We start from the raw sequence: 13,559 nt of genomic DNA, 5'->3' as shown, positions 1-13,559 counted from the left end.
TAGAATAGAATGGAAAGGAGAGGAGAGGATAGAATGGAATAAAGAGGAGACAATAGAATAGGAATATAACTGGAAGGAACGTTGGAGGTCTTCTAGTCCAGTCCCCTGTTCAAGCAGGAGAGCCTATACAATCTCAGACAAGTGACTGTCCTGTCAGTCTCTTCTTAATAACCTCCAGTGATGGAGCATCCACGATTTCTGGTGGCAAGCTGTTCCACTGGTTTAATTGTCCTCACTGTTAGGAAGTTTCCCCTTAATTCCAGGTTGCTTCTCTCCTTGATCAGTTTCCAACAGTTACTTCTTGTCCTGCCTCCTGGTGCTTCGGAGAATAATTTGAACCACCCCCCCTCTTCTTTATGGCAGCCCCTGAAAAACCTGCGGTCGTGTTGCCCCTAATTCTTCTTTTCTTTAGAAAAGGAAACGTACGACTGTCCACTTGAGGTAGCCAAGGAGATGTTCCCGTCCCAAGAATCTACCACCTGCAGAGAGGCACACCTGACCGACAGCAGGAAAGCCTGGCCAAGTGTCTCTCTCTCTGTCTCTGTCTCTGTCTCTGTCTCTCTCTCACACACACACACACACACACCAATTTCCTATTTTTAAAATCTTTATTCCTATTATTTGCCTGGCGTGCTCCTGGCTCCCCAGATTCCTTTGCCACCGCTCCCCAACCGGCATCCCTGAATGGGCAGAGCCCAGGGCCCCGAGATTCAACTCCTCCAAAGCATTCCCACCCTCCACCCACCCACCCACCCACCCCCCAGCGTTTTCGCCCTCCCAAACTGTTCCCGAGCGAGCAAGCGAGCAAGCGGCAGTCAGCTGAAAGGTCCAGATTGACTCTCCGTTCCTTCTCCAGCACGAACCAGCTGCTCGGCTCTCCACCGCCAACCGAGAACGATCCCCTGCTCTGCGTCTCCGGGGAGGTCTCGGTGCTCCTCCAGAAGGGGAAGGGGAGAGGCACTCGCCACCGTTGCCAGCCGAGCAAGGCAGGCAGGGGAGGCTCACGGCTGCCGCTTCGCTTTCCTCCTCGTTTGTTAATCTCCTCTAAAGAGAACCTGATACGCTACAGGTAGGAGATGGGGAAGGGCTGCCAGCCGCCCAGGATGAGGGTCAGGGCAGCTGGTGGGGATACTCCAACGACTGGAGAGAGGGGGGACCCCCAGATTCCTAGCAAGGAAGAGTGAAAACCCAAGAGAGGGAGAGAGAGAGAGAAAAGAAAGAGAGAGAAAAGAAAGAGAGAGAGAGAGCACTCAGCCCGGCATCTCAGCCCGGCGTCCGGTCCTCCCTATGCCAAGGGCGCCACTCCCCCCCATGGACGGGCAGCCAGGCAGCCTCAACGCCAGCCTGATCGGGCAGGACGCTCAGCTGCGTGGCAGTGCCTGGACGGCCGCCTTCCTCTGCTTTGTCATCCTGCTGACCATGGTCGGCAACTTGGCCCTCATCCTCCTCATCTTCAGCCAGCGCTTCCTGCGCAACACCTCCAACTTCTTCCTGGTGTCTCTCTTCCTCTCCGACCTGATGGTGGGCCTGGTGGTCATGCCCCCGGCCATGCTGAACCAGCTCTACGGGCGCTGGGTCCTGGACGGCGCCTTCTGCTCCGTCTGGTTCTCCTTCGACGTCATGTGCACCAGCGCCTCCATCCTCAACCTGTGCGTCATCAGCCTGGACCGCTACCTGCTCATCATCTCCCCGCTCAAGTACAAGCTGCGAATGACTTCCAGCCGGGCCTTCTGGCTCATCCTGGCCACCTGGACGCTGGCGGCCTTGGTGTCTTTCCTGCCCATCAAAATGGGCTGGCACAAGATGGACTTTGACCGCCACCCGCTCAACGCCACCCTGCAGCTGGAAGAGGAGCAGTGCCGTCTGCTGGTCAGCTTGCCTTACGCCCTCATTGCGTCCGGCCTGACCTTCTTCCTCCCCTCGGTGGCCATCTTGTTCACCTACTGCCGGATCCTGCTGGCCGCCCGGAAACAGGCCCTCCAGGTGGCATCTCTCACCAACAACAAGCCCCTCGGTGAACAAACACAACAGGTAAATTCCCAGGTGGGGAAATGGGCTGGTTTAATGACCGTTGTCCTGGGGGGGGTTAACACACTCCAGAGGGATGAATTAACTCTGCGCATGCTCAGAGAGACAGTGGTTAGTTCCCAAATCTTCCTTCCCTTGCTAGGCATGGGTACCGTTAGCACTGCAGAGGCCACGGAAAATTAGATTGAACTCCGGGCCCGTGTCTGTCTCTCTGCCTCCAAAAGAGTTTTCATCCTGCTACCCAAAAGGTTTCTGTCCCCCCCCCCCCCCCCCATTTTCAACAAATTTTCACATTTCTCTAATGGTGTATTTTGGATTGGGGAGAGCAAGCTGCTCCAGGGGCAGGTTGTAAACAAACGGAACTGCGAGACGGCAAAGTCTTGACTAAATGAGCATTTAAACAAGGTTTGCTCCTCGTTTTAAGGAAAACAGAGAGCTGAAAGCAGTTTGTCACGCACTGAATTGAAGGAGAACTGGGCAAAGAAGAAGAAGGAGGAGGGAAATGAAAAATGGAATTTTCGTGCAACTTTTAACAAGGGTTGCAAACAAAACTCTTCTTAAAAGATGGGGGGGGGGTGTTGTATTAATTTGGAAGCCACTGCTTTCGTCCCAAGTTCAACAGCTTGCGCATCCAATTTCTACTGCACCCGTGGAAAGCCACTGGACTCCGCGTGAGTCCGCGTTCTGGGAATGAGTCTCACCTTCTAATTAAGCCCTGCTATTAGTGCAATGCAATGCATCAGAGAGTGGGATACCCCCTGTGTGACTCCCTCCTGCTTCGTGTTGAGACTCTGGAAAGAGCAGAGAAAAGCAACAAGGATGATTAGGAGACTGGAGACTAAAACATACGATGAACGGTTGCGGGAACTTTGCATGGCTAGTCTAGTGAAGAGAAGGGCCAGGGGAGACAGGAGAGCAGCCTTCCAATATTTGAAGGGCTGCCACAGAGAGGAGGAGCGGGTCAAGCTATTTTCCAAAGCACCTGAAGGCCAGAGAAGGAATAATGGATGGAAACTGAACAAGGAGAGAAATAAGGAGGAATTTCCTGACAGGGAGAACAATCAACCCATGGAACAGAAGTTGCCTTCGGAAGTTGTGGGAGCTTCGTCACGGGAAGCTTTCAAGAAGAAACTGGACTGCCATTTGTCAGAAATGGCGTATGGTCCCTTGCTTGGGTGGGGGGTTGGACTAGATGACCTACAAGATCCCCTCCAACTCTGTTACTCTAATCTAAAAACCTCGGTCTAAAGACAGGTCCAGCCGAGCCTCTGATGCTAAAGACACAGAGTGATCGGCTTCTCCCCAAGGGAAAACTTGGGGGTGGGGGCTGCCAGCTGTGGCCCCTCCACAAATTAAGCATCCCAGGTGTGCTGAAGAAAGAGACTGCATCTATTTTGGAAGAGACAGTAACACCCTCCCCCGAGTTAGATGGAAAAGGTTAGGGAGAAGTCAAGGCATGGACCCCTCATTTCTAAAAATCAGATGCTTCTCTGGGAAAACGGCCAGCCTGCAGACAAGGTATCGACTATAACATCATTGCATTGACGTGATTGAGCTTGGAAATGCATAAAGCTGTTTTATATCCTTTTTTAAGACAGAAGCGCAAATCTCTGGGTGGCCACAAGAGGGCAGCACTATGATGTGAGAACATTTGGCCTCGGATCCAGTAGATCAAGATTGAGTGACACTTGTCCATCTTGAATAAAGTCCAGTTTCTAAACTCTTTCTGGATTTATAGTTCCTTAACTGAAGATGACAAGCTCAGCCGCCGAGACCATGCATGCTATCAGGCTCATGCCTCCCAAAATGGAATTGAAATTTCTAAAACGCTGGCCTTAAGGTAGCCTGCCCCTGTCTAGAGAAGCTCCATTTCACTGATAATTACAGAGCTGCTAAAGCCTTGATGGAGGGCGGACTGCTTAGTTCCTCCATATTTTTCCCTCCTTGGCGATCAGAAGGAAGCCTCAGATCTTTGCAGCTGAAAATCCATATTTAAAAGGGGTCTAACTCCAAAATTAGAGTTTGGGGAAGGGGCCGATTTGAAACTGCATTCAGTTTAGGTCGCCACAATGTAGAAAAGATGTGGAGACTCCAGAAAGAGTGCAGAGAAGAGCAACCAAGATTATTAGGAGACTGGAGACTAAAACATATGAAGAACGGTTGCAGGAACTGGGTATATCTAGTTTAAAGAAAAGAAGGACTAGGGGAGACATGATAGCAGCGTTCCAATATCTCAGGGGCTGCCACAAAGAAGAGGGAGTCAAGCTATTCTCCAAAGCACCCGAGGGCAGGACAAGAAGCAATGGGTGGAAACTAATCAAGGAGAGAAGCAACTTAGAACTGAGGAGAAATTCCCTGACAGTTAGAACAATGAATCAGTGGAACAGGATTTGCCTCCAGAGGTTGTGAATGCCCCAACACTGGAAGTCTTTAAGAAGATGTTGGACAGTCATTTGTCTGAAACAGTATAGGGTTTCCTGCCTAGGCAGGGGGTTGGACTAGAACACCTCCAAGGTTCCTTCCAACTCTGGTATTGTAGTGTATTGATGGCCTTGGCCTCTTGTCTGGCCCCCTTTCACTCTCTTGTCCTCCGCACAATATCTGCAATTCTCAAAATAACATGAGCAGAGGTGGAGATGAACTGTTCCTTGGAAGAAGAGGGGAAAAATAATCAGCGCCAGCCCTGTTTTCCTTCCCCCCCCCCCCCCCGTTAATCCACCCACCAACCTGTACCATGTGTGAGTAGGCAGGGAGCAACTGCTCAGCTCGGGAGGAAGCACAGAGTGACTTTTAATTGCTTCCCCGACGCAGCCAAGGAATTAAAGCTACATTAAGAATTGAAGTTGGGTCCTAGTTGGGCGCACAGCCTCCCCGTCAAGGGCCAGTCTACCTGCCCGTCATAAGGGGGTGGTGGGGACACGGTGCAAGAGAGGCAACTGCTTTGATATCCGGTGTGGCAAACCCACCAAGGAAAAGTGTCCATTCACTGTAAAAGTGGATGACAAGATGTTTTGTAGACAATGAAGCTGGCCCAGTCCAGATGGGGCATCATTAAGGCAATTCCCAGATTCTCGAACTAATGCCCACAGCTGCACCCAGCTAGAGAAGGTACCAAATTTGAGGTCAGGAGCGGCTTGCCATGTCTCAAGGATTCTGCCATTCCCAAGAATCCAATTTACACCAAGAAAAATTGGATTTTAGCCTATTTGTTCTGACCGAGGCTTCCCCAGCAGCACGAAGCCGAGTCCTCGTCCCTTTTATTTAATTGACACTGAATTCCTCTCCGGCAAAGTCTTTCCTCTTCCCACAGTCTTTCAAGATAGTTCACAATTACCGACCTTTGTCAGGCTTGGAGAGTGGCCAGGCTGAGATCTTTCAGACGCCGCAATACTTGGCAAGGATGCAGGAATGAACGAATTGTCTCCTGCAAACTCCACTCCCCTGTCGCTCCTCTTTTATTCCCTATGGGAGGGGCCATTCACCGTCCACCTGTGGCCTTACTCCCAAATCGACCCCCGTTCTTTAGCTGTTCCCTTCGTCTGGCAATTCTGCCCACTGGGAACAGGCTCCAGCTGTTCCTCTGCCCCATTGATGTCTGAATCCGAAGGCAGCTGATAACTGTCAGATGGCCTGGCCCCCTCTCTGCCTCCGACACGGAGCCCTCGTCTGAGCCTTCCCCAGACTCCAGGACTGGCCCATCTTCCTCCCCAACCTCCTCACTGTCCGAATCTGCTGCCAACTCCATTGGCCGTTGGCGGGCCACAACACTATCCTTGGCACTTTCCATGCATGCCTGACTCAGAGGTGGGTTGCTACCAGTTCGCACCAGTTCGGGTGAACTGGTAGTTGGCATTGGGACTGGGTCGCCAAACCAGTAGGGACAGCTGGCTGGCCATGCCCCCGAACTGGTTCCCCAATCACCCATGCCGTTGCCGGCATATTTTTTTTTTTAACTCATTTTATAATGTTCCGCGCATTTGCAGAACAATTAACAGGAAATTGCGCATGTATAAGCAATGTGCGGGGAGCGCAAACTGAACTGGCAGTGATACCGGCAGCATCCCACTCCTGGCCTGGCTACAAGCCCCATCCTCCCCTCCCTGCCAACCAGCACAATGCCAAGCATCACCACAGAGACCCTCTCGAACAGGCCTCCCCAGGAAAGGTCTCACGGGGTTGATGGGCAGCCATCAAGACCACCTCCTGCCCCTCTTCTAACCCTGGCGGAAGAGAAGAACTCCAGAGACCAGGCTTAGAAGGGTCCCTGGCAGTCCTTTGGCTTTTGGGAAGCTCAACTGAGTCTTTCTGGGGGGGAAAAATATAATCTAATTAAACCTTTTTTTTTGCAGAGTTCAGTAGGCACTTAAGCTGGTGGGAAATTAAATACGCCAGCAGGATTTTTGCCTTGGAAGGAGAGTGAGCCACTGGAGCTGGCTTGGATGAATAACATAATCTTATTTTTCTCTTGGCATGGCAAGACTCTGGAGCTCTCCCTGTGAGGGGGAGGGAGGGAGGGGGGGAGAGAAAAAGAAAAATGTTCCTCAGCAAATGAAACGTAATTAGCTAATATCGTTTAGTCACCAAGCAGCTTGTTAAGAAGGCAAAGACACCGGGGCTGCGGCACAGCATAAATCCGGAAAAAGGGAATCCGGCTTGCCAAAAATCTCCCTTCTAAATTATGAAGGGCTGAAAACAAAACACCTGACTAAGTTTCTAGTCCTCATGGGGGCGGGGGGGGCGGGCAAAAGCTAACTTCACACGGGGGGCCTGGGTGGCATAACACTAACACGCAGTCTAACCATACTGCCTTTGAGAGCATCCAAGATGAAAAAGGTATAAATACTTCGAAGGTAATTAATTGTAACTTACCATTTCTCTGCCGTTTCTCTTCCAATGACAACATTTTCCAGCAGGTTCTTACGTTATTTCGGTAGTTTTAAACTCTTTTTATTTCCAGGTCTGATGTCCAAATCTTTTAAGCCACACAAGCCTATTCATTCCCGCCCCCCCCCAAAAGAAGTACATTTAAAAAAATAGGAACTTCTCAACCACTATCCAGTGCTTAAAGAAATAAATTAAAAAATCTGCCTATTTAACCCAGAAGATTTAGACTATAATTCCTCCATTGTTTACACAAAATAAGATCTAATGAACTTTGGATTTGACAGGTTAATTTGTCTTACTCCATTAAGCCTTAATGTCATTGGTTTAGTATTTGGAATTCAGCATGGTAGTTTATAAACCAGAGTTTATAGCACATGTGATCTTATCTAAGTAGGGCTTATTGAATGAGGATTAAACCATGGTTCAGTCCCATATGTAAACCAGGATGTAGAGGGAGAACTAGCAAAGTACTGGAATTCTTTTAGGTATGTTAGGTATATTATATTAGGGTGTATTAATACCACTTTATAAGGCCTTGGTAAGGCCACACTTGTAATACGGCATCCAGTTTTGGTCGCTACCATGTAGAAAAGATGTGGAGACTCCAGAAAGAGTGCAGAGAAGAGCAACAAAGAGGATTAGGGGCCTGGAGGCTAAAACACAGGAAGAACGGTTGCAGGAACTGGGTAAGTCTAGCTGAATGAAAAGAAGGACTAGAGGAGACATGATAGCAGTGTTCCAATATCTCAGGGGCTGCCCCAAAGAAGAAGGAGTCAAGCTATTCTCCAAAGCACCCGAGGGCAGGACAAGAAGCAATGGGTGGAAACTAATCAAGGAGAAAAGCAACTTAGAACTAAGGAGAAATTTCCTGACAGTTAGAACAATTAATCCGTGGAACAACTTGCCTCCAGAAGTTGTGAATGCTCCAACACTGGATGTTTGTAAGATGATGTTGGATGACCATTTGTCTGAAGTGGCATAGGATTTCCAACCTAAGCAGGGGGTTGGACTAGAAGACCTCCAAGATCCCTTCCAACTCTGTTATTCTGTTATATTTAACTGCAAACTCTTGTCAATTTCCAAATAACTATTGCAAGATAAGGAAACATCTATTAGAAGAGTTGAGGGGGAAATGGGATAGCACAGCCATTAATATGGTGCCCTATTGCTCTCTAACTAATAAGTTAATCAATAATTTATACAAATTCAACCAAAGGTGGAAATAGTTCAAATCCTTCAACATTTAAATTCTATTCTTGCAATTCCTGGATCTAATGCATGTCAAGAGCGATGCCTGCCTTTCTTAGAATTTTAGAAATTAAGATATATATTTTTTTAGAATTAGACCTCATTTCTAATTTGAGGTGGCAGTAAAAAGGATCATAAGCGCCGAGTAATTTAACTTGGCAATAATTGCCTCTAATTGACTCCATAGCCGGCGGAAGAAGAAAATGGAACATAATTGTAATTGCATTTAAATGCTAAGATGGGTTTTTTTAGGAATCTTACTTCCCCTCGTTCTTAGTCAATGCAAATAACCATTTGCTGATTTTTGGCTTGGAATTCCCCCCCACCCCCCTTTTTCTTGAGAAAAATAGAGAAACTGACTCCAATTTTCCAAGTTATCAGTAGGGGTGAGGAAGCAAATAAATGTCTTAAATTATTTCTTTTTTGATAAATTGAAGTCTGATGCATGCAGCTTTTTACAGCAATCTGCTGCTTGCTTATTTTTAACATACGAACTTGGAAAAACCCTAGCAGACTCAGGAAAGATTTTATTTATCAGATTTACATGCCTGCCCCGCCTTGTGCCATGGGCAGCGTATAAAACCATAAAAATAACCTTTTAAATGCATCCAGATATATACACCATATTATAAAAAGCTAATAAAAAGAACCAAATTCCTTGTGTGTCCAGTCACACATGGTCCATAAAGAATTCAATTCTATTCTATATTCTGTTCTGTTTTATATTATATTCTGTTGTTCTATTCTATTCTACTCTCTATTCTATTCTATATTCTGTTCTATTCTATTCTACTCTATAATCTCTTCTATTTTATATTCTATTCTATATTCTGTTCTATTCTATATTCTATTCTGTTCTATTCTATATTCTATTCTGTTCTATGTTGTGTTCTATTCCTGTTCTATTCTACATTCTATTTTATTCTATTCTATTCTATGTTGTGTTCTTTTCCTATTCTATTCTATATTCTGTTCTATTCGATTCTATTCTCTATTCTATTCTAATAAACGAATTCTAATATTGGGGGGGAGGGATTTAGAAACCATAGAAAGCTAGGTGAGAAATCAGAATGGTGAGCTTTCTTCAACGAAGCCGAGTTTGTTGCAAGGTGGAAAATTACAATTTGATTTGCTGGCGGGGTGGGAATATGCTGGTGGGACTAAAAATGTGTTGTCGAAAACGCTCCAAGGTTGGGCATTCTTTTACCCAACATTAAAAAAGGAAATAAATTCAAGAAGAAGCAAAGAAGATTTCCCTCTTGTGTTCCATTGGCGGAGGAGGGGATCCTTGCCCCCCCCACTCTCCCAGGCCAAGGGGAAAAAAGGGGGAGAAAGCACCTCATTTGGGGGGTTGGAGGGGGATTGAAATGAACTGGAGATGCTTCCCAGATTTGGAAACAAGATTTGGGGGAAAAAAGCCATGTTTGCCTGAGCTGGGTAAAAATGGGTGGCAGAAAAGTGGGAGTGGGGGGGAGGTTCAATACAATACAATACAATACAATAGCAGAGTTGGAAGGGACCTTGGAGGTCTTCTAGTCCAACCCCCTGCCTAGACAGGAAACCCTATACCGTTTCAGACAAACGGCTATCCAACATCTTCTTACTAACCTCCAATGTTGGAGCATTCACAACTTCTGGAGGCAATTTTTGTTCCAGTGATAAATTGTTCTCACTGTCAGGAAATTTCTCCTCAGTTCTAGGTTGCTTCTCTCCTGGATTAGTTTCCACCCATTGCTTCTTGTTCTACCCTCAGGTGCTTTGGAGAATAGCTTGACTTCCTTTTCTTTGGGGCAACCCCTGAGATATTGGAAGACTGCTATCATGTCTCCCCTAGTCCTTCTTTTCATTAAACTAGTTCCCTGAAGGGGGGCAAAAGAGGCACCCCCTCCCAATTCAGCAAAAGCCAAAGGAAAAGAACTCAAGATGGACATTGCCTCCTCCTTCCTCAGCCCGGCCGCCCCCATGTCGGCAACTGGGGAGCAAAAGAAGCCCTGAGAGGGGAAAAAGGCTGCCGCAGCCTAGATGGTGGGCGAGGCCTCCCCTCAGACCCCCCTCCCCTTCCCCCCCTCCCGGGCTTCCTTCTGGAGGGGGGGGGCTCTCAGGGGTCCCGAAGCTGCCCGGCCTGCGCTCTCGCCTCTCCTTCCCTTAGCCGGAGGGCGACCGGGCTGAAGGGCGCCAGGCGGGACCTTTGAAGGCGCAGGGCGCGCGCCCGGCTGGCCAGACTTGAGCGAGCTTGGGAAGGTGGGAAGGTCGCCCGGAGGGGTCGCGAGGGATGGGCTCGGCTGGCCGAAAGGAGGCAAAGAAAAGCCCCCGGGGGTGGGAGGGGGTCATATTTACAGATAGGGAGGGAGGGGGAGAGAGAGATGATATCTGATATATCGAGTGATATATATAGACAGATGATAGGTAGAGGGATGGATGGATGGATGGATGGCTGGATGGATGGATGGATGGATGGATGGATATAGATGATAGGTGGATGGATGGGCAGGGGATAGATAGATGGATAGATCAGAAAGATAGATAGATATAGATAGATAGATCAGATAGATAGATGATAGATAAATGATAGATAGATGATATGATAGATAGATGATAGATAGATAAGAAGATCATAGATAGATAGATAGATAGATAGATAGATAGATAGATAGATAGATAGATAGATAGATAGATAGATAGATAGATAGATGATAGCTTATATATAAGGATAAGGATAAGATAAGGAGGAGACCTGTGGCTTAATGGCTAAGACGTTTGCCTAAGATGCAATACAGCACAGGTTCGAATCCCAGTAAGGGTATGGCTAGCTGATGAGAGCTAAATAGCTTGAAATAGATCTATACTAGTCTCCCTTTATTTATTTATCAGCACAAATAAACACACACACACACACACACACACACACACATATGATAGATCAGGTAGATAGATCAGATCTCTCTCTCCTTCCCTCCCTCCCTCCCCCCCTTTCTCTCAAGCATCATGTGGTTTGGATTAGTTTACCTGAAGAGTCCAGCCAGGCTACCTGCCTGCTTGATCCCTTCACTTTCCTTCCAACTACCTACCATCTATCCATCTAATCTACACCTGTCTTTTATCTATCATATCTTTCTCTATCCTATATTTTACACCTGTCCAATTCTACATGACTTATCTATCATCTCTTTATCATTTTCTATCATCCTCATATCTGTCTTTTATCCATCATCCCTATCCTCTCTCTTCTCTTACATCTATATCAATTTATCTTCTATGATTTATCTATCCCATCTATCTACTCTCACATCTACTGTATCTATTTAACCCTCTCACCTTCCTCTCTCTAGCTCAATGGGGGGGTCTTCTTTGCAAGGAATCCCCTGCCCCACAAAATATCGGCTGTCCACACACTAAGCTCCAAAGCCAGGTTGGTCCTTGGTGGCTCAGTGCCCCTCGAGCCGGGAAACTCACCACCTGAGTTTGCAAGGAAAGATGGAAAGGAGAAGGATACTGCAAAATCTCCATTCCCACCCCACTCTGGGACCAGCCAGAGGTAGCATTTGCTGGTTCTCTGAACTACTCAAACTTTCCGCCACCGGTTCTCTGAACTACTCAAAATTTCTGCTACCGGTTCTCCAGAACCTGTCATAACCTGCTGGATTTCATCCCTGGGCTGCATCCTTGCAACCCCCACCCCCATTTGCAGTAGCTGGGCACCACCCTGGCATCGCCAGCCCCTTCGCAGAGTCCCAGTTTTGGGCATCTGGGCATGCTCCTTTTCCAAGCCTTTCTTGACTTCCTTCTGTTTTGGGGGTTCTTCACAGGTTCCTCGAGACCAGGGCCAAGGAAGCGGGGTGAGTAACAATCGTAAGATTGCCAACAAGCACAGCCGACGGGCGCTCAAGGCCAGCTTGACCCTTGGCATCCTCCTGGGCATGTTCTTTGTGGCTTGGCTACCTTTCTTTGTCTGCAACATGGCTCAGGTAAGCACTCTGGAGGTAAATTCGAGGGGGCAGAGAGACGATAGGGAACCTGGGGTGTGTGTGTATATGTGGGGTATATGGCAGAAGGGAAATTGGGAGCCTGCTCAGCTCCAGTTATCTCCCACTTCTTGTCTGTAGAGATTCTCCGTTGTCCAGGTCATGGTTGTCCCAAAGGTTAGATAGATGATAGATAGATAGATAGATAGATAGATAGATAGATAGATAGATAGATAGATAGATAGATTGATAGATAGATAGATGGATAGAAAGAAAGAAAGAGATAGATAGATAGATAAATAGGCTCAGGATTGGCTCAGCCTTCCATCCTTCCGAGGTGGATAAACTGAGGACCCAGATTGTTGGGGGCAAGAAATTGTGACACTTAGAGAGGGCTGTAAAAACACTGTGAAGTGGTATATATAAGTCTAAGTGCTATTGCTAACAACTGAGGCCAGGAAGGTCCTAAAATGGAGCAAGCCTCACTTAATGACTGTCTCGATTAGCAGCATAAATTTTGATCGTATGTCGAGGACTACCTATATTTGCAAAAAAGCGGCAGTGTCTCTTATTCTGTCATTTCTTTCGCTTCTCCTCAAATGGCCGTCTTCTTCTCGCTTTCCTCCAGGCGGTCTGCAACTGCATTTCGGAAGATTTTTTCGACCTCCTGACCTGGCTGGGCTACTGCAACAGCACCATGAACCCCATCATCTACCCGCTCTTCATGCGGGACTTCAAGAGGGCCATGGCCAAGTACTTGCCCTGCTGCCCCCGGGCGTGGGAACGCAGGCCCAGCCGGGTCTCGCTCTCTCTCAGGAATTCCAACAGCGGCCCCCGGCCGGGGGTTTCCCTCAGGAACGCCCTGACTCTGCCAGGGGAAACGGACTCGGCCGATTCCATCGTCCACGGCAACGACCACAGCAGCCAGTCGCTCGGCTTCCTCCCAGCTACCCGGGCCAACTCGGTTCACCTTTCCGACGCCGAGCGGACGGAGCCAAAGTTGAACCTCATCTATCTGAACACGCCCTCAGACTGAGCGCGGCCCCTGGTCAGCTCCAGGTTGATCGGTTGTTTCTGACCTGCGCTGGGGATGGGGGCAAGACAATGCCACCGGTCAAGGGTCCATTTCCAAACCCACAAATGTCCTTCCTTTCACCCGGATTCATCATCTCCCACCTCAGAACTTACTGCACTTTTTCAGAGTATAAGACGCACCGGAGTATAAGACGCACCGGAGTATAAGACGCACCGGAGTATAAGACGCACCGGAGTATAAGACGCACCAAGATTTTGAAGAGGCAAATTAAAAAAAAAAACCTGTTTTGCACTCTGCAGACCTCCCCAAAATGGCCCATTTTTCACAAAAACATGCCCATTTTTTTTCTCAAAAAAAAAAAAAAAAAAAGGGCATGCATAGCCTTTAGGTGGTTTAGAGTG

The 13,559-nt window shown here is 47.8% G+C and overlaps 1 protein-coding gene across 1 annotated transcript; it reads left to right on the top strand.

Moving 5' to 3' along the window:
- Positions 1-1,311: 1,311 nt before the first annotated feature.
- Positions 1,312-13,164, top strand: HTR6 (5-hydroxytryptamine receptor 6). The gene is made up of 3 exons (XM_014063522.2): positions 1,312-2,031; positions 11,967-12,125; positions 12,751-13,164. Exons 1-3 carry the CDS (start codon positions 1,312-1,314, stop codon positions 13,156-13,158), a joined length of 1,287 nt encoding a protein of 428 aa, XP_013918997.2. The 3' UTR covers positions 13,159-13,164.
- The last annotated feature ends 395 nt before the right edge of the window (positions 13,165-13,559 follow it).

This window comes from Thamnophis sirtalis, unplaced genomic scaffold (genome assembly GCF_051295495.1).
Source record: "Thamnophis sirtalis isolate CommonGarterSnake01/CBP01778 unplaced genomic scaffold, rThaSir2_p1.2 scaffold_15, whole genome shotgun sequence".
NCBI lineage: Eukaryota > Metazoa > Chordata > Lepidosauria > Squamata > Natricidae > Thamnophis > Thamnophis sirtalis.
The sequence above is the reverse complement of the archived record's forward strand: the minus strand, read 5'-3'. Positions and strand labels throughout refer to the sequence as shown.

Bases quoted from the DNA above. Each gene is read 5' to 3' on its own strand.
- HTR6 (XM_014063522.2), top strand. From the start codon at position 1,312: ATGGACGGGCAGCCAGGCAGCCTCAACGCCAGCCTGATCGGGCAGGAC. The intron at 2,032-11,966 runs GTAAATTCCCAG...GGTTCTTCACAG, and splicing joins TCGGTGAACAAACACAACAG to GTTCCTCGAGACCAGGGCCA. The intron at 12,126-12,750 runs GTAAGCACTCTG...GCTTTCCTCCAG, and splicing joins TTGTCTGCAACATGGCTCAG to GCGGTCTGCAACTGCATTTC.